Source organism: Microcaecilia unicolor, chromosome 6, assembly GCF_901765095.1.
Source record: "Microcaecilia unicolor chromosome 6, aMicUni1.1, whole genome shotgun sequence".
In the NCBI taxonomy this organism is placed as follows: domain Eukaryota; kingdom Metazoa; phylum Chordata; class Amphibia; order Gymnophiona; family Siphonopidae; genus Microcaecilia; species Microcaecilia unicolor.
Window position 1 is genome coordinate 26461122 of NC_044036.1, and position 20996 is coordinate 26482117.

The 20996-nt window shown below is 47.5% G+C and overlaps 1 protein-coding gene and 1 long non-coding RNA gene across 3 annotated transcripts in view; one reads left to right on the top strand and one right to left on the bottom strand.

The window, feature by feature from the left end:
- Positions 1-903: 903 nt before the first annotated feature.
- The window catches only part of CC2D1B (coiled-coil and C2 domain containing 1B), a 163914-nt gene continuing 143821 nt past the window's right edge, over positions 904-20996 (bottom strand). For both annotated transcript variants that reach the window (XM_030205466.1, XM_030205467.1), the window contains exons 20-26: positions 17804-17862; positions 15992-16043; positions 14269-14368; positions 10562-10658; positions 10245-10373; positions 2742-2791; positions 904-2623 (exon numbers count right to left, since the gene is read on the bottom strand). In XM_030205466.1, the coding sequence (XP_030061326.1) occupies positions 2777-2791; positions 10245-10373; positions 10562-10658; positions 14269-14368; positions 15992-16043; positions 17804-17862 (452 nt within the window). In that variant the 3' untranslated portion in view covers positions 904-2623; positions 2742-2776. The remainder of the gene's footprint in view (positions 2624-2741; positions 2792-10244; positions 10374-10561; positions 10659-14268; positions 14369-15991; positions 16044-17803; positions 17863-20996) is intronic.
- LOC115471688 lies at positions 2470-19214 on the top strand. The gene is made up of 4 exons (XR_003942396.1): positions 2470-2543; positions 4269-4276; positions 5874-5880; positions 19205-19214. It is a non-coding gene; the product is annotated as an uncharacterized LOC115471688 (long non-coding RNA).

Consider the following 20996-nt stretch of genomic DNA (forward strand, 5'->3'; position numbering starts at 1 on the left):
TTATTGGCTTTACTTGCAGTGCTTTAAAACAACCTGAACTGTATCATTTTAAGGAGAATGAACATTTGTCTTAAAAATAAAAATGTACATTTTAGAATTCAGTTAAAAGCCAACTGCAAAAATGGGAATATTTATTTTTTTAACATGTAGTTTTTTTTTTTTATATTAAATATGCAGTTAAATTAAAGAGTGTATTCTCTTCATCCCTTCTGACAGAACCAAACTAACAACTCCTGGCATAGCTGATAAATAAAACACTAAAACTGAGACAAGAGCTTCTTATTTTTGTGCCAGGTATCCAAATTTGCTTTCCAGTAAGGCTACACATATTCTTTTAAAAGATGAATGTCTGTATTGGGTTTATTTTTAAACACAGCAAAGCAACAAGCGGAGGGCCCAGCCTCACAGATATGCAACAGAAGAAACAGTGAGGCAAAAAAAAAAAGCAGGATTTGATGAATGCACGGGAAGCTTTTAATACATTCATAAAATCCAGATAAAGGAAGTCGTGTAGACTCAACACTGCCATTTTTCTTAACGTGTGCCTGTGTCAGGACTCCTACCTTTATAGACAATGAAACAAAATCATTATCTATGCAGATAAATCAGAACTGAACATCGGCCGGCCTTGTAGCAGCATGTACACACAGCAGACAAGTAACATTCCTCCCAAGAGACACTACTTGACTGCAGTTCTGTTTTGGTGTCAGATTTTCATTTCTTGATTTATCTGCAACGATATTAATGATTTTCTTTCGTTGCCTGTAAAGGTAGAAGGATTCCTGCTGCAGGGACGGATGCTGAAACATGGTAGCGTTAAGTCACCTCTACACATCTTCTTTTGTCTGGATTTTATTAGCATGTTAAAAGCTTCCTGTGTATACATTCTGCTTTTTTTTTTTTTTTTTTCTTTCCTCACTATTTCTTCGTTTGCTTTTATACAGCCAATAGAGACCCACACCTAATTAATCCTGAAAATGGAGAACAAACATACACTACACCAGTAAAACATTTTAAACAGATTTGCCAGTACATAAGAAAAGGCTACAGGACTACTTGAGGGATATCCAAACTACAAAGACGAGAACTGGGACACTAATTCTGTGCTGTTGGGCTCCATAGGACAGGCAGCTGGCCACCACTACTTTTGCCTATGCCCTCCAGATTTTATAAGTGCTTAAATAAATTTTCTTTCAAAATGGGCATGAGCTGACAGCTTTTAAAATGTTAGTCTACACTTAAACCCTGTTTACAGCTAAGGATGTAAATTTGGTTGATTTTTCCCTAAACCAGGCAGCAAAAACTTGAAACTCCAGTTTCTTTCCTTCTGCTGTAACTGTGCACACTGTTCACTAGTAGGAGGGATTCTTTTCTGATTGTGCACGCTGGTTACATTGCTGCCCCTGAAATTGTTTTTTTTTTTTTTTTTTTTTTTTTGGGGGGGGGGGGGGGGCACACCAGTAGTAACAAAATGGAATTACCCTAGCTGGACCTGGGAGACTTTTAGCTACACACTCTAGCTCTACCAGCAGTGACATTGCTAGAAAACAGCAGAGCTGGTCCAGCTGCCTAACAGTAGGGGCAAAAGTGGTTTGGATAAGTTCCTGGAGGAAATGGTCATAATAAATTGTGACCTAGGTGGACTTGGGAGAGCAACTGCTTAGCCCTGGAGATAAGCTATAATAAATCCCAATCCCTGTTTTGGTATCTACAGTCTACTCGTGACTCAGACTGGCTACTGTCAGGGTGCTGGACTCAGGGTGGCTTCTCTGATGTTCACAGTGACAAACAGCCCATGCCTGGATTAGGAGGCAGCTGCTTACACCAGGTGACAAAACACTAGCCAACAAGCATGAAGGGAGTACTTTTTCCTGCCTTGCTAAAGGTATATTCCAAACTGTAATGTTTTATGTGCTTTTTTATTCTAACAGAGCAGCTGTTCATTAGGGCAGGGGATTTTGAAAAAAAGGAAGAAAACAACCACTTTTTTGACTCTCTGCAAATCCTCTGAAGCTGAGTGACACAAGGGACCCCAGAGAAATTCAGTCCTGTACCACACTGGCCACCTATGTGAGATCCAAAGAAAATAGGTGTAGCTAAATTCACCTTTAAGCTTTTTAAAAAAAAAAGTAGTTGCATATGGCCACCACGACTAGGCACAAGATAGAGGGGCGGGAAGGGTAAGGTTCTTTAGTTAAATGAATTTCCCTTCTGTTCCTCCCACCCCACGATTACATGCTGTTTACAAAGACTTTAATGGCACAGTGCAATACAGTCCGACCCTAAGACAGACTGCTGCTGGGTGACACATGGTATCCTAATAGTGCCATAGTTAGAATACAGAGAAGTAGCCTTCATGCTGCAATAAAGCATTTGTCTAAAGGCAATTTAGTTAGTAGTATACAAGCTTTAGTTTGTAACAGCTGATGGAAAGCCATCTCTCCATTCACAGATGGGAGGCACAGCTGCATTTCTTTCTGCCTTTTGGACATTGGAGGAACTTTACTCTGCAGTTATGCACAGCTCACCAAGGCACGTGCTTTGTATCTTTGTTGCTCACATAAGCAGCATGTTCTATTATGAAGACCATTAGTGGGTAGTTGGTGAGGTACCCTGTGTAGGTCTGCAAAAGAAAGCAAATTTAATTGTTATGATTGATTTCTGAAAGTATTATCTACGTCTTACTAGAACACCAAGTATTACTAAGAGATTGAATCAGCAAAAAAAAGAAACAAACTTACCTAGAGTTAACACAAAGTAGGATGTAGGACTGTTCTCATGAACTTACAACCTAAGAAAAAAATGAAACCTTACATGAGACAGTTTTAATATTGAAAAGTCTAATGCAAAGCACGCTTGATGTAACGTTCCTTAGCGTCCCTCTGGACTGGCTCAGAATGTGACTGATGGGTTGTGCACTCCTTCCAGCCATTGGAGCCGACTCTGTGGGTGCTGTGGGTGCTTGAGCACCCCCAATATTGAGAAAAAGCAAATGCTACATACCTGTAGAAGGTATTCTCCGAGGACAGCAGGCTGATTGTTCTCACTGATGGGTTGACGTCCTCGGCAGCCCCCTCCATCGGAAAGTTTACTAGCAAAGGCCTTTGCTAGTCCTCGCGCGCCCATGCGCACCGCGCATGCGCGGCCGTCTTCCCGCCCGAAACCGGCTCGAGCCGGCCACTCCAGTATGTAGCAAGACAATACACTTCAAGGGAAGACTCAACTCCAAAGGGGAGGCGGGCGGGTTTGTGAGAACAATCAGCCTGCTGTCCTCGGAGAATACCTTCTACAGGTATGTAGCATTCGCTTTCTCCGAGGACAAGCAGGCTGCTTGTTCTCACTGATGGGGTATCCCTAGCCCCCAGGCTCACTCAAAACAACAACCATGGTCAATTGGGCCTCGCAACGGCGAGGACATTACTGAGATTGACCTAAAAAATTTACCAACTAACTGAGAGTGCAGCCTGGAACAGAACAAACAGGGCCCTCGGGGGGTGGAGTTGGATCCTAAAGCCCAAACAGGTTCTGAAGAACTGACTGCCCGAACCGACTGTCGCATCGGGTATCCTGCTGCAGGCAGTAATGAGATGTGAATGTGTGGACAGATGACCACGTCGCAGCTTTGCAAATTTCTTCAATGGAGGCTGACTTCAAGTGGGCTACCGACGCAGCCATGGCTCTAACATTATGAGCCGTGACATGACCCTCAAGAGCCAGCCCCGCCTGGGCGTAAGTGAAGGAAATGCAATCTGCTAGCCAATTGGATATGGTGCGTTTCCCTACAGCCACTCCCCTCCTATTGGGGTCAAAAGAAACAAACAATTGGGCGGACTGTCTGGTGGGCTGTGTCCGCTCCAGGTAGAAGGCCAATGCTCTCTTGCAGTCCAATGTGTGCAGCTGACGTTCAGCAGGGCAGGAATGAGGACGGGGAAAAAATGTTGGCAAGACAATTGACTGGTTCAGATGGAACTCCGACACAACCTTCGGCAGGAACTTAGGGTGAGTGCGGAGGACTACTCTGTTATGATGAAATTTGGTGTATGGGGCCTGGGCTACCAGGGCCTGAAGCTCACTGACTCTACGAGCTGAAGTAACTGCCACCAAGAAAATGACCTTCCAGGTCAAGTACTTCAGATGGCAGGAATTCAGTGGCTCAAAAGGAGGTTTCATCAGCTGGGTGAGAACGACATTGAGATCCCATGACACTGTAGGAGGCTTGACAGGGGGCTTTGACAAAAGCAAACCTCTCATGAAGCGAACAACTAAAGGCTGTCCTGTGATCGGCTTACCTTCCACACGGTAATGGTATGCACTGATTGCACTAAGGTGAACCCTTACAGAGTTGGTCTTGAGACCAGACTCAGACAAGTGCAGAAGGTATTCAAGCAGGGTCTGTGTAGGACAAGAGCGAGGATCTAGGGCCTTGCTGTCACACCAGACGGCAAACCTCCTCCAATGGAAGAAGTAACGTCTCTTAGTGGAGTCTTTCCTGGAAGCAAGCAAGATGCGGGAGACACCCTCTGACAGACCCAAAGAGGCAAAGTCTATGCCCTCAACATCCAGGCCGTGAGAGCCAGAGACTGGAGGTTGGGATGCAGAAGCGCCCCCTCGTCCTGTGTGATGAGGGTTGGAAAACACTCCAATCTCCATGGTTCTTCGGAGGATAACTCCAGAAGAAGGGGGAACCAGATCTGACGCGGCCAAAAATGAGCAATCAGAATCATGGTGCCTCGGTCTTGCTTGAGTTTCAACAAAGTCCTCCCCACCAGAGGGATGGGAGGATAAGCATACAGCAGGCCCTCCCCCCAATCCAGGAGGAAGGCATCCGATGCTAGTCTGCCGGGGGCCTGAAGCCTGGAACAGAACTGAGGGACTTTGTGGTTCACTCGAGATGCGAAGAGATCCACCAAGGGGGTGCCCCACGCTTGGAAGATCTGGCGCACCACTCTGGAGTTGAGCGACCACTCGTGAGGTTGCATAATCCGGCTCAGTCTGTCGGCCAGACTGTTGTTTACGCCTGCCAGATATGTGGCTTGGAGCACCATGCCGAGACGGCGGGCCCAGAGCCACATGCTGACGGCTTCCTGACACAGGGGGCGAGATCCGGTGCCCCCTTGCTTGTTGACATAGTACATGGCAACCTGGTTGTCTGTCTGAATTTGGATAATTTGGTGGGACAGCCGATCTCTGAAAGCCTTCAGAGCGTTCCAGATCGCTCGCAACTCCAGAAGATTGATCTGTAGATCGCGTTCTTGGAGGGACCAACTTCCTTGGGTGTGAAGCCCATCGACATGAGCTCCCCATCCCAGGAGAGACGCATCCGTGGTCAGCACTTTTTGTGGCTGAGGAATTTGGAAGGGACGTCCCAGAGTCAAATTGGAGCAAATCGTCCACCAATACAGGGATTTGAGAAAACTCGTGGACAAGTGGATCACGTCCTCTAGACCCCCAGCGGCCTGATACCACTGGGAGGCTAGGGTCCATTGAGCAGATCTCATGTGGAGGCGGGCCATGGGAGTCACATGAACTGTGGAGGCCATGTGGCCCAGCAATCTCAACATCTGCCGAGCTGTGATCTGCTGGGACGCACGCACCCGCGAGACGAGGGACAACAAGTTGTTGGCTCTCGCCTCTGGAAGATAGGCGCGAGCTGTCCGAGAATCCAGCAGGGCTCCTATGAATTCGAGTTTCTGCACTGGGAGAAGATGGGACTTTGGGTAATTTATCACAAACCCCAGTAGCTCCAGGAGGCGAATAGTCATCTGCATGGACTGCAGGGCTCCTGCCTCGGATGTGTTCTTCACCAGCCAATCGTCGAGATATGGGAACACGTGCACCCCCAGCCTGCGAAGTGCCGCTGCTACCACAGCTAGGCACTTTGTGAACACCCTGGGCGCAGAGGCGAGCCCAAAGGGTAGCACACAGTACTGGAAGTGGCGTGTGCCCAACTGAAATCGCAGATACTGTCTGTGAGCTGGCAGTATCGGGGATGTGTGTGTAGGCATCCTTCAAGTCCAGAGAGCATAGCCAATCGTTTTGCTGAATCATGGGGAGAAGGGTGCCCAGGGAAAGCATCCTGAACTTTTCTTTTACGAGATATTTGTTCAGGGCCCTTAGGTCTAGGATGGGACGCATCCCCCCTGTTTTCTTTTCCACAAGGAAGTACCTGGAATAGAATCCCAGCCCTTCTTGCCCGGATGGCACGGGCTTGACCGCATTGGCGCTGAGAAGGGCGGAGAGTTCCTCTGCAAGTACCTGCTTGTGCTGGAAGCTGTAAGACTGAGCTCCCGGTGGACAATTTGGAGGTTTTGAGGCCAAATTGAGGGTGTATCCCTGCCGGACTATTTGGAGAACCCACTGATCGGAGGTTATGAGAGGCCACCTTTGGTGAAAAGCTTTCAACCTCCCCCCGACCGGCAGGTCGCCCGGCACTGACACTTGGATGTCGGCTATGCTCTGCTGGAGCCAGTCAAAAGCTCGCCCCTTGCTTTTGCTGGGGAGCCGCGGGGCCTTGCTGAGGCGCACGCTGCTGACGAGAGCGAGCGCGCTGGGGCTTAGCCTGGGCCGCAGGCTGTCGGGAAGGAGGATTGTACCTACGCTTACCAGAAGCATAGGGACCAGTCTTCCTTCCCCCGAAAAATCGTCTACCTGTAGAGGTAGAGGCTGAAGGCTGCCGGCGGGAGAACTTGTCGAATGCGGTGTCCCGCTGGTGGAGAGACTCTACCACCTGCTCGACTTTTTCTCCAAAAATGTTGTCCGCACGGCAAGGCGAGTCCGCAATCCGCTGCTGGAGTCTATTCTCCAGGTCGGCGGCACGCAGCCATGAGAGCCTGCGCATCACCACACCTTGAGCAGCGGCCCTGGACGCAACATCAAAAGTGTCATAAACTCCTCTGGCCAGGAATTTTCTGCACGCCTTCAGCTGCCTGACCACCTCCTGAAAAGGCTTGGCTTGCTCAGGGGGAAGAGCATCAACCAAGCCCGCCAACTGCCGCACATTGTTCCGCATGTGTATGCTCGTGTAGAGCTGGTAAGACTGGATCTTGGCCACGAGCATAGAAGAATGGTAGGCCTTCCTCCCAAAGGAGTCTAAGGTTCTAGGGTCTTTGCCCGGGGGCGCCGAAGCATGCTCCCTAGAACTCTTAGCCTTCTTTAGGGCCAGATCCACAACTCCAGAGTCATGAGGCAACTGAGTGCGCATCAGCTCTGGGTCCCCATGGATCCGGTACTGGGACTCAATCTTCTTGGGAATGTGGGGATTACTTAGTGGCTTGGTCCAGTTCGCAAGCAATGTCTTTTTTAGGACATGGTGCAAGGGAACAGTGGACGCTTCCTTAGGTGGAGAAGGATAGTCCAGGAGCTCAAACATTTCAGCCCTGGGCTCGTCCTCCACAACCACCGGGAAGGGGATGGCCGTAGACATCTCCCGGACAAAGGAAGCAAAAGACAGACTCTCGGGAGGAGAAAGCTGTCTCTCAGGAGAGGGAGTGGGATCAGAAGGAAGACCCTCAGACTCCTCGTCAGAGAAATATCTGGGGTCCTCCTCTTCCTCCCACGAGGCCTCACCCTCGGTGTCAGACAAGTTCACGAACCTGCGTCTGCAACCTCGCCCTACTCGACTCGGTGGAACCCCGTCCACGGTGGGGGCGTCGAGAGGTAGACTCCCTCGCCCGCATCGGCGAAGCTCCCTCCGCCGACGTAGTCGGGGAGCCTTCCTGGGAGGTGGCCGCTGTCGGCACCGCACGCGGTACCAACGTCGGGGACCTCAACCTGGGCGATGGGCCAGCCGGCGCCACGCTCGACAGTACCGGAGGCGCAAGCACCGCCGGTACCGGAGGGGTAGGGCGCAACAGCTCTCCCAGAATCTCTGGGAGAACGGCCCGGAGGCTCTCGTTTAGAGCGGCTGCAGAGAAAGGCTGAGAGGTCGATGCAGGCGTCGACGTCAGAACCTGTTCCGGGCGAGGAGGCTGTTCCGGGCTGTCCAGAGTGGAGCGCATCGACACCTCCTGAACAGAGGGTGAGCGGTCCTCTCGGTGCCGATGCCTGCTGGGTGCCGAATCCCTCGGCGACCCAGAGCTCTCGGTGCCGACATGGGGAGGAGACCGGTGTCGATGCTTCTTCGACTTCTTCCGAAGCATGTCACCGGAGCTCCCCGGCACCGACGAAGAGGACGTAGAATCCATCCGTCGCTTCCTCGGGGCCGAGACCGAAGAGGGTCGATCCCGGGGGGGCTGTACCGCAGGAGCCCTCAGGGTAGGAGGAGACCCACCCGAAGGCTCACCGCCACCAGCAGGGGAATGGACAGCCCTCACGATGCACCTCCGTCCGACGACATCAGCAGACGAAGTCTCGGTACCACCGACGTCGATGCAGTCGCCCGATGCCTCGGCGCCGATGCAGAGGTCCGATGCCTCGATGCAGTCGATGGAGCGGCAGCCAAGGAAGATGGTCCGGACGCTGACGACGTCGATGCACTCGATGCCTCCGGTGCCGATGCCGACGAAGAGCCCGAGAACAAAACGTTCCACTGGGCTAATCTCGCTACCTGAGTCCGCCTTTGTAACAGGGAACACAGACTGCAGTTCTGAGGGCGGTGCTGGGCCCCTAGACACTGAAGACACGCAGAGTGCCTATCAGTGAGCGAGATTACCCGGGCGCACTGGGTGCACTTCTTGAAGCCGCTGGAAGGCTTCGATGTCATGGGCGGAAAAATCACGCCGGCGAAATCAAAAGCCGAAATGGCGAAAATTGAAGCACCAAAATTTAGAGGGAGAAAAATCTCGACCGAGGCCAAAAGAGGCCTACCCCGACAACGAAAGAAAACTTACGGGGCAAAAACTGAGAAATACGGGAAGGGCAGAAAACTCGAAAGGGTCTTCCGTAACACTACCGGAGCGCTTCCCGAACTTTTTCAAGGAAAAAACAGCAAAAAACACGTCGAAAAGGACGCGCGAGGTCGACTCTCTGGGGCACGAACGGCGTAACACGACCGTACCGAGCGCGGACGAAAGAAGACTGGCCGGCTCGAGCCGGTTTCGGGCGGGAAGACGGCCGCGCATGCGCGGTGCGCATGGGCGCGCGAGGACTAGCAAAGGCCTTTGCTAGTAAACTTTCCGATGGAGGGGGCTGCCGAGGACGTCAACCCATCAGTGAGAACAAGCAGCCTGCTTGTCCTCGGAGAATTCCTTGTATGTGTCCAAGGAGGGGTTATTTTCATTGGGCTTAGCACCCCCAATAATTTTAAAAAGTTGGCTCCTATGCTTCCAGCAGGTGAAGACAGAGAATTCTGACTCTTGTCAGAGCCGATAAGAGCCCTGGCTAGCTAGAGTGAGATTCAGTATTCTCAGTCTCCAGCAGGTGGAAGGAGATGAGCCCTTCAGACAGTTTCTAATTTCTCCCTTTTGATTTCAAAAAATATATATATTTATGATTATATCCCATGCTTTCTGTGCTCTGGTGTTGCTCGTAAAGTTGGAGGCTGAGACCCATTGGGGGTTTCAGTAAGCCTCAGGGGTGCTAAACTCGAGTGGCTGGGTCCCTTCCCCCCCAAAAAGTTTGTTTAGTGCTTCTGTATCCACACACCATTGTTTGGAGACCTGGATGTATATGTATCTGAGTAACCTCTGTTAACTTACACTGATTAGGCCCAAATTTCAGGTTCATTTTCAAAAGGCTGACATTGAGAAGTGCTAGAAAATTCCTCGGGGGAAATTTAAACTTACCTGTTAAAAAAAATAATTCCCCTCCCACCCCCTCTTTTTTCTTTGTTGGAGTCCAACCAGACTAGATTAGACAAGGGGTTATGTCCTTGGATGAAGGCAGAGCAAAAATGATAACCACGTCCGTTAAGAGTCTGGTACTGCCATCTGTTCTTCAGTATATCTGTACCAAAGCTGAGAACCCAAGATAAAAACCCATTGAAGACCGCAAATGCCTTTGTTTGCACTTAACTGGCCAAGTTAACCGCATAAATAGGACCACACAAAAGTCCGTTCTATCTTTACGCTGAATATCACACTTAACTGGATATATATTAGCAGGCTCTGGAAACGCATTGAATTTCCAGGTTTAAAGCCAGCAGTGGTCAGCAAAACACAGATCACCGCCGGCTGAATATCGGGCCCACTTATTTATTAGTCTAAGGCAGATTTTAGGTGAGCTTTCTGTGTCTCAGGTTCTTCCATATGAGTCAAGTTTCCTGGAACTAACACAGCAGATCCACTGCTCAGAAGCAGCATTCCTACCTTAGGCATGCTTTGTTCAAGGACAAGCCACCTTTCTGTTACCGACTGAAGATCTTGTCCACTTAGAGGCTCCCGGAGTCTCACCTTCACCTCTAATTTGCCACCAGTGGGTTTTCTACCATCATAGACCTGAGAGAGCCAGAAGGACAGAGCGTGTTTATTTCAGTGAGATTATCTTTGTCCAAAAGGATGTCTATACTAAATTACTAGGGGTGATTCAAGGCCAGTAGCCTTTAGTAAACTCTGCTTCTGACTCATCGCTGTTGCCAGGTATTTCTGTTTGGGCTTAACAATTTTAACACATCCTAAAACTGTACCTCAATGATTTCTCTGATTTCGCTCTCTGATTCCAGCTTGTCCAGTTTTAAGTGTGCTGTTCCCACTGGTTTGTCACTTTTAAATAAGAAAAAAGACCTGTGTGGAAGAAAGCAGATGTTATAAAAAGGAAAAATAATGCTGGCAGAAAGCCATGTCGGGGACTATTACTTCCGAAAGCTTTAAGGAGACACAGACAAAGGACTACGCCAACTGTACAATCCAGCATTTAATTCCTCCAAATAAGCATAAAACAATTTTTGTAAACTCCAAGTGTACTTGTTCTTTGCCTTATGGAGACTTCGCAGCCCCCAAGCTTTGGAAGTCCCGACTTGTCAGGAATTACATTCGTCAACGGAGAAAGCAAAGTTACTTGTAATGAGGGTTCTCTGTAGACGATAGCATAAAAAACAGCCACACAATCCCTCCCACCTCTCCTAAAGTGAAAGCTACCTGTGACATTCCCTATCTAACAGGGATTTGTGTGGGAAATTCTATGCACACTCAGAACTCATTTCCAATAATTTATGGCTTCCCTGAGTCTAGCCGGCTAATCATTAAGGCCTTCAGGAATTGCTTTTTAAACAGCGATTAACCGGGATCTGTGCTGAGTGAGAGGATGGTGAATGCATAGATTTATTTATACCCCACATTTTCCAGTATAATTTAGAGTTCAATGTGGCTAACAGGCTAAAAAGAAATCATTACAAAATATGAAACAAATACATAAATCCACACTTACCAATAAGGAAAGAACCGTAACTATATAAAGAATTCAATAATAAAGCATAATGGGGAGAATGGAAAGGGGAGATTAGGCGTCAGGATCAACTGACAGAAATTGTCTAAAAAGGAAAGATTTCAAAAACTCATGAAAAACCAAATAATCATGTTGGGATCTTATATTTTTCGGCAAGGAATTCCACCATTTAGTACCTTGGTATGAAAAACTAACTGAATCTATAGGTTTATAAACTGCTTTCTTACAGGAAGGAAAATGAAGACGCGGGCCGAATTGCGAGAAGGCAAAGTAACAAGGCACAACGTATAGTCAGGGGCGATACCATACAAAATCTGAAATATGAGAGCACAGAGTTTGAATACAATCCTGGCCCTAATGGGAACCCAATGGAAATGGAGCAGCAAAGGGAGTAGCCCCTCTCAAAGCATGGTACATGCATGACAAGTCTAGCCGCAGTATTCTGGGCAGTTTGCAGTTTCCTTAAGACACATTCTTTACACCCTGCATAGATAGAATTATAGTAATCAAATTGGATCCAAACAAGAGACTGGACAAGTAATCTGAAACTATCAATTTAAAAAGGAGGCCTAAAGCGCTTCAGCTTCCAAGGTCATTTAAAAGATTTAACCCCCTGTTTTCAAAGTGAATGGGCTGTGTCGGCAGTACCGCACTGCCAGCTGTTAGCGCAGCTTTGTAAATAGGGGCCAAGGACACCTGAGATTCAAAGGTTAAATGTCAATCAACAACAACCCCTAAAATATTTAGAGGACTCCAAAGGATAAGAAATACAGTCAATGCTTGCTGCAGGGATCATGATCAAACAGATCAGTTATTACCAAAATTGAAGGGTTTTATTGTCACATAAGGATGATGTTTCTAATTTTATTGTACATGATAGATACAAGCAGCTATAAATGTCTATTATTGTGATAACTTGTGGCTGCTGCAGACAGAAGGGATGGAGTCTAATGTGTGCATAAAAGTTCTCAGGAGATTACAACAAGCTTAGAACGAGGAGTCAAGAGCTAGGGGACATACAAAAAGAGAGAGCCTGGCTGTGTCTCTGCTGTTCAGCCACAGGCACAAAGCTGTACCCAAGAGTAATGAAGGGATCAGAATGAAAGTAAAAGCCTTTGCTGCTCTTACTGAGGATGAGAGCTGGTGGTTGGGAGGCGTGGCTAGTGTGGGCAGACATATACGGTCTGTGCTGGGGCTGGTGGTTGGTAGGCGGGACTAGTGCTGGGCAGCCTTCTACGGTCTGTGCCGGGGCTGGTGGTTGGGCGGTGGGGATAGTGCTGGGCAGACTTATACGGTCTGTGCTGGGGCTGGTGGTTGGGCGGCGGGGATAGTGCTGGGCAGACTTATACGGTCTGTGCCGGAGCTGGTGGTTGGGAGGCGGGGTTGGTGGTTGGGAGGCGGGACTAGTGCTGGGCAGACATATACGGTCTGTGCTGGGGCTGGTGGTTGGTAGGCGGGACTAGTGCTGGGCAGACATATACGGTCTGTGCTGGGGCTGGTGGTTGGTAGGCGGGACTAGTGCTGGGCAGACTTATACGGTCTGTGCCAGAGCCGGTGGTGGGTGGCGGGGATAGTGCTGGGCAGACTTATACGGTCTGTGCCGGGGCTGGTGGTTGGGCGGCGGGGATAGTGCTGGGCAGACATATACGGTCTGTGCTGGGGCTGGTGGTTGGGAGGCGGGACTAGTGCTGGGCAGACTTATACGGTCTGTGCCGGGGCTGGTGGTTGGTAGGCGGGACTAGTGCTGGGCAGACTTCTACGGTCTGTGCCGGGGCTGGTGGTTGGTAGGCGGGACTAGTGCTGGGCAGACTTCTACGGTCTGTGCCGGGGCTGGTGGTTGGTAGGCGGGACTAGTGCTGGGCAGACTTCTACGGTCTGTGCCGGGGCTGGTGGTTGGGCGGCGGGGATAGTGCTGGGCAGACTTATACGGTCTGTGCCAGAGCCGGTGGTGGGTGGCAGGGATAGTGCTGGGCAGACTTATACGGTCTGTGCCAGAGCCGGTGGTGGGGTGGCAGGGATAGTGCTGGGCAGACTTATACGGTCTGTGCCAGAGCCGGTGGTGGGTGGCAGGGATAGTGCTGGGCAGACTTATACGGTCTGTGCCGGGGCTGGTGGTTGGGCGGCGGGGATAGTGCTGGGCAGACTTATACGGTCTGTGCCAGAGCCGGTGGTTGGGAGGCGGGGATAGGGCTGGCCAGACTTATACGGTCTGTGCACTGAAGAGGACAGTACAAATAAAAAAAGTAGCACATATGAATTTATCTTCTTGGGCAGACTGGATGGACCGTGCAGGTCTTTTTCTGCCGTCATCTACTATGTTACTATGACACAACCACACTACTTATAACAGCAGTAAGTGATGCTATAAATAAGTACTCCACATTTGTTGTAGAGGCAGGCAGTACTTTGCTTTTGGTTCACCATATATCAATAATTTGAAAATAAGTATCCTTAAATAAAAGATTTTAAAATATGTATTTATTTTGGTATAGTAGCAAAACCAAAAATGTTAATTATCCAGCAAAGTGACATTTTTTAGGGTCTAAATCACTAGGGAAAGGGAATGGGACTTGATATACCACCTTTCTGTGGTGGTTGCAACAATATTCAAAGTGGTTTACATAGTATATGCAGGTACTTATTTGTACCCGGAGCAATGGAGGGTTAAGTGACTTGCCCTGAGCTGCAGTGAGAATCGAACCCAGTTCCCCAGGATCTAACCACTAGGCTATGCCTCTACTAGCAACATTCCATGTAGAATCTCAAATTGGGAAAGGGAATTGGGACCTGATATACTGCCTTTCTGTGGTTTTTGCAACTACATTCAAAGCGGTTTACATGGTATATATACTTATTTTATACCTGAGGCAATGGAGGGTTAAGTGAGTTGCCCAGAGTCACAAGCAAGTTAATTAGTAAAAAAAAAAAAAAAAAAAACTGTTTCCTTACCCTTTATGAAATACTTCAAATTTCATTCCTTTTGTCTGAATCGCTCGTTTGAACCCTCTGTGGTTTCTATTAATGTTCAACTTGAACTGCTGATCATATTCTTGGGAATAAAGCAGATAAATATCAGCAAATACCGAGTTAAATTTTGGTGCAGTTTTGACACTACTAACATCCAGTAGTAACATCCAATGTTCCCCCCCCCCCCCCCCCCCAATTATCACATCCTGAAATCTAAATCAAATGTATCTACTTAACTGACTCTTCGCTCACCTTCACTTCCCATATTAGCCAGCTATGGAAGAAAACACTATTCAAAATGAAACATTCTTCAATCAAAAAGCCTTTGAACTACTTCTAGTCCAAACGTTAGTCCTACCTCACTTGGATTACTGTAACGTTGTATTTTTTGGTATTAAGTGTCAATATCAGGCTTGACCACTGTTGGAAAACAGGATACTGGGCTAGATGGACCATTGGTCTGACCCAGTATGGCTACTCTTATGTTCTTATAAAACTGCAAATCATACAGAACAGAGCTGCTAGACTAACATACAGATCAAATACATATACTAGTGTTTCAATTCATCTAAACAAACTACAATTTGCTATGTCTGGTCCAGTCTAACAGACTGAAAGTACAACTGATGCTACTAGCATCACTGTTCCAAAAGACAATTCAAAACCAGAACATTTTCAGCTCTCTATTCCTCATTCTTGGAGTCAAAATATGCAACTCTCTACCTATTCCCATCAGAACAGAAAACAGCTACCTCAGCTTCAGGATGAGGCTAAAAAATTTCCTCTTCCCAAAGACTATTTCATAGTAATCCATAATGACTTCTACCTCCTAGTATCATCCATTATCCTTTCCTTAATATTTGTAGTCTCATGCATTAATCCAATGGTCTCTAATGTTTCTGAAACCTCGCACTAACACTGTTTGCTTTTGTCTCACCTAGAATGTATACCGCACTGAACCCTGGAAATGGGATAATAATGGTATGCAAGAATTGCAATAAATTTCCATGCACACGCTAACCATATATGCAGATGAGTAACTTCACTTGCTAAATCACTGGCTCAGAGAGAAACTGATCATTGATGAGGATTTCTCATTAGTCACTTAATTGACACTGTTTTGCCGATGCATTAATTCATTAGCATAAAATAAACTCACTTCATTCCAATTTCTCACTGAATTACAAGTTATCCTCACTTTAACACTTTGAAGAACATGGGCTTAGTGTTATCACTGCTTCCATTCAATGTCAAAGCCAAGAAGGGAGACAATAGAATGTTAGCCAAGCAAAAGTAAAGCCAATTAAAGGAAAACCAACAAGTCCGAGGGGAATAGGGAAGGGGGGGGGGAGGGTGGTTTGGGAGAGGGGGAAAAGGGGAGGGGGAGAAGACGGAGATATTAGTGAACACAGGGCAATAGGGAGGGGGGATACGAGGAAAAATATATTGTGTTCTTTTTGTTTTTCCCTTTTCTTCTATACACTCTATCCGACGAGCTATTCTGTTATTGATATTGTACTAATTGGTTGTTGGAAGATTGTATATTATTTGTGTTAATAAAAATATGAAAAACTAAAGGAAAACCAACATTGTTGGTGAATAAAGTAGATACCACCAGAAGGCTGAGTACTGCATAGTAACTGGCTCCAAATAATTTGCAATTACAATACATCTACATGTATGGTACTGACCAACTCATACTAACCTGGGGAATTGGTATTTTTAATGACTGTCGTCTTATTTTTCTGTGCTTGCTCCTACAAACAACAAAATTATGGAACATTATCATTGATGCTTTTCGTGCATAACACGTGGGGGTATAAAAATGAAATTTGGTGGGCTGGCCTGTTGGTTCAGTGCCCACACGGAGGGGCCCTTGGTTCAGTTTCCAGGACAGCTGTTTATACTGCCTTCAGGGATGGGGTGGTACAAAGTAGGAGGAAGTCCCACCCATTGTGCGCTGCTGAACCCTAGTGATTGGACTGAGGGTAAATGACCCCTGTCCCAGGCCTACCACTACACTGATTGGATGACAATGAGTTGGAAGGAAATATAACAGAGGAGCAAATAATCCCAGCCCTTGTTCTGACTAAACTGGAAGCTAAAAGGAGCATGAAGATTGTGTTAAAGAGCTTTGGTAAGAGAAAGAGGTAATTTCATACAAAAGGGTCAACATGTAAGAAGTATTAATTTCCACCCATACAATACATGGTTTTTTAGTTTCTCAGTTACTACATAGTAACATAGTAAGTGACGGCAGATAAAGTACCTGAACAGCCCATCCAGTCTGCCCAATACTCAGACTCATTTTCAATTTATGATTAAATTGATTAGTCCACTTTTAAAGGTAATAAATAGAATTAAATCAAAACAGAGAAAAGAAAATAAGATGATACCTTTTTTATTGGACTAACAATAATCTATTTATTATCAATTCATGACTAAACCAACAATGAATGTGAAATAAAATACCTGACAATAGTCTTTCTAAGGCACTTCTGGAACATAGACTGTAGAAATCCGCCCAGCACTGTCCTCAAGTTCCAACCACTGGAGTTGCCATCGAAGCCCATTCCCGCCTATCCAAATCTGTCTTGTCATTTGCAGGACACAGACTGTAAAAATCTGCCTCGCACGGTCCTCACATTCCAGCTACTGGAATTGCCGTTGAAGCCCTCTCCAGTAGTTGGTACACAAGGACAGTGCCAGGAGGACTTCTTGTGTCTAACTACTAAATTATCCTTAGTCTGCTGTTAGCTACTGAAGCAGACTTCCAATTGATGATGGGGTCCTGAATGGTATCCAAAGCTGCACATCATCTCTGGAAATGCTGGACCAATAATAATGTACCCGCCAGGGGCGTAGCCAGCCTTCCGTGGGGGAGGGGTCCAGAGCCCGGGGGGAGGGGGCACATTTTAGCCCTCCCCCCCCCCCCGCCGACATTGCCGCCCCCCCCTCCCGCCGCGAACCCGCCGCCGCTGCAGCCTACCTTTACTTTTGCTGGCGGGGGATCCCACTCCCCGCCAGCCGACGTCTTCTTCTCAGTCGCTTCCTGCTCTTCAATTTGTTTGCTGACGTCCTGCACGTTGTACATCAGACTCAGAGAACAGAACTGTTCTCTGAGTCTGATGTCCTGCACGTTCAGGATGTCAGCAAACAAATTGAAGAGCAGGAAGGACTGAGAAGACGTCGGCTGGCGGAGAGTGGGATCCCCCGCCAGCAAAAGTAAAGGTAGGCGGGGGCGGGTTCGCCGGGAGGGGGGTCCTGGGGTGAATCTGCGGGGGCCCCGGCCCCCTCAGGCCCCACATAGCTACGCCACTGGTACCCGCGGCTTCCAAAGTAGCCCACAGAACAGTGGCACTCACCTGGCCCTATTAATGCAGAACCAGGCCCCCTAAATGGAAACAGGACTGACCCACTTAACCCGCCCTGCCTTTGTTTAATCAGGATTACAGCTAAGACTAGGCATTCTGTGCTAAGGAGCCTCATATATTCCTTTCGGCAGCAGCATACTCACCGCACTTGGGTAATGGAATTCAAATTTCACATAGGCATCCAAATCGCTTGGTGAAATGCCTGTACAGGAAAACCGAGCCATTTAAATTCAGTCACCAAAGAATGCAAGCTTACCACCATCTTACTTTCACTGTGCTGTTCCACATACCCTGCTACCTCTAAGACCCAGTTGAAAATAAGGATTTTGTCTTTGCGTGGCTTTTAACAAGAAAGAAATAGTCTGTAAAGCAGATGAACAGGTTGACCAGGGAAAGATGCTCTTAATGTCCTTATTTGCTGTGTTTTCCCTTTCTTCCTTCTCACATGGACCATATATGTCAGTCCAAAACCTGCACCTTTTTTTTAATTTAATTTTTTATTTTCTCAGGAAAACAAAACACAAACATAATACAATGAAACAACTCAAATGACATGTTTTTACTCTTCAAAATGTGACCATAACACATACCTTGCCCACATAAGCACCCCCCCCCCCCACCCCACCCTGAAATGTCAAATCCTGGCAATAAGGGAGAAGCATCACTGATACTTCCAGCAACCATTCAGTGTAAACGTCCCAGGTCTTGGAGAAGTGCAGAAGTCTATTTCTCTTGAGTGCAGTTAGCTTTGACATCAAATAAATGCGATTGACCCTCGCAAGGAGTTGTGGATGCCCCGGAAGCTCAGGGCTTTTCCATGCTGAAGCCAACGCTAAACGGGCTGCTGTGACCACAAAATATATCAACTACCTCTTCAGATGCGGTAGCTGCAGTGGACCTAACATTAAGCAAACTGCCTGCTAGGGCATGACCATGTCCCAATATGCCTGCGACTTCAAGTGGTAGGCTGTTGTGCTAAGAAGATGGGGGGACGAGAGTGAAAAGGGAGATGCTTGTGATTGCCTAAGACCCCAACGGAGCAGGTTACATACCCAGTTCTTTACTCCTATTTCTAGGAGGCCAAAGGAAAGAAATCTACACACACACACCACCAATAAAAAATATATATATCAAAGGCCTTAAGGAGAGAGTAAGGGTCACACCTAATCACAGGTTGTACTCCCAAAACTGTCTCAACTCCTTCTGGCTCTCTGCTTAATTTTACTGGCATAAAGGATTAAATCTTGATTCACCAAAAACAGGATACGAAATAGATGCTTATTGGTTGAGATTATATTTAGCTTCTATCAGCGTTCAAGGGCAAAGGGGAAGAGGAGATGCTGGTCTGTGAAAGGGAAAAAGGAAGATGCTGGACTATAGGGGGGCCGAGCCTTGAGTCACCTCTACTGCTATTATCCACAACCAGAAGAATTTATTGGCTGCTGTGCTCCACGATGAACTTGAATTTGCCAATAAGACGTCTTGGTTGAAATGTACTGGTGACAAACTTTAAGGAATGACAAGGTTTGTTTTATAATTATTAGATAATTGTATTAGAATGTGAAAAAAAAAATCTTTAAAAGAAAAAGCCCCAATAATCAAAATGAGCCCTGGATTTACAGTAGGATGGACTGATATAACCAGATCAGCTGCGACTGAAGTTACATTGCCAGCTGTCTGCAGTCAAACCAAAACAGATGATCACAGGGGCCTTTTTACGTGTGCCCAACACGTGCCAAAATGGAGTTACCACATGGCTACTGTGTGGCTCTTGTGGTAATTTCATTTTTGGCGTGCATCCAAAAAAATAAATTTTCTTTTCTTTTTTTTAATATTTTTATTAATATTGACAACACGTGCAATACAACAATTATAGAATTTCCAAACCATCACAAGTGAGAATACAAATGAATCATCATATCTGCTCAGCGTATCGGAAGCGCGCCAAGTGGCATTTGGCGCGAGTAGGTCATTACCACCTGGTTACCATGTGAGACTTGACCGCTAGTTCAATGGCTGGCAGTACTACTACTACTACTACTTAACATTTCTAGAGCGCTACTAGGGTTACGCAGCGCTGTACAATTTAACAAAGAGAGACAGTCCCTGCTCAAAGAGCTTACAATCTAATAGACAAGTGAACGGTCGGTCCGATAGGGGCAGTCAAATTGGGGCAGTCTGGATTCACTGAACGGTAAGGGTTAGGTGCCGAACGCAGCATTGAAGAGGTGGGCTTTAAGCAAAGACTTGAAGACGGGCAGGGAGGGGGCTTGGCGTAAGGGTTCAGGAAGGTTGTTCCAAGCATAGGGTGAGGCAAGGCAGAATGAGCGGAGCCTGGAGTTGGCGGTGGTGGAGAAGGGTACTGAGAGGAGGGATTTATCCTGTGAACGGAGGTTACGGGCGGGAACGTAAGGGGAGATGAGGGTAGAGAGGTAGTGAGGGGCAGCAGACTGAGTGCATTTGTAGGTAAGAAGGCAGTAAGGTCTCAGACCCAAAATGAAACTGCAGCAATTTTGATTTTGCCGCACGTCCATTTTCAGAAAAGTTTTAAAAAAGGCCTTTTTTTTACAGGCGCGCTGAAAAATGGATAGGCGCATACCCAAAACCTGCGCCTACACTAACACAAGCCATTTTTCAGCGCACCTTAGCAAAAAGGGCCCCTCAGTGTCTTAGGGAAACACCACTTCTAACAAGCTCCCATTCATTTGCAGCATTCACACCTCTCCCAATGACTGGATATTAGCTATAAGGAGGGACTTATTCTTAGTATTTATATAAGGAAAGAGGTTTCTATAACTCTTCCTTTTATTAATGACTAGTAAATCAGGCCCGTTTCTGACACAAATGAAACGGGCGCTAGCAAGGTTTTGGTCGGTGTGTGTATGTTTGAGAGTGTGTGTGAGAGTCACTGTGTGAGAGAGAGAGAGAGTGAATCTGCAAGTGTGTGTTTGTGACAAAGAGAGACTGCTGGGTGCCCCCCCTTGTATCCATCCCCTGCCCCCCTCCCACCACCCAGCGAGTCTCCTCTGTCCCCTGCTCCCCCTCCAGCCACCCAATGATTTCCCTCTCTCCCCGGCCCCCCCTCCAGCCACCCAGCGATTCTCGTCTCTCCCCTGCCCCCTCCAGCCACCCAGCGATTGTCCTCTATCCCCTGCTCTCCCTCCAGCCAGCTAGCGATTGTCCTCTCTCCCCTGCCCCCCCTGCAGCCACCCAGTGATTTTCCTTTTTCCTCTGGCCCCCCTCCAGCCACCCAGCAATTCTCCATTTTCCCTTGCCCCCCCCCCCCCCCTTCCAGCCACTAAGCAAATCTCCTGTCTCCCCTGCCCCTAACAATAC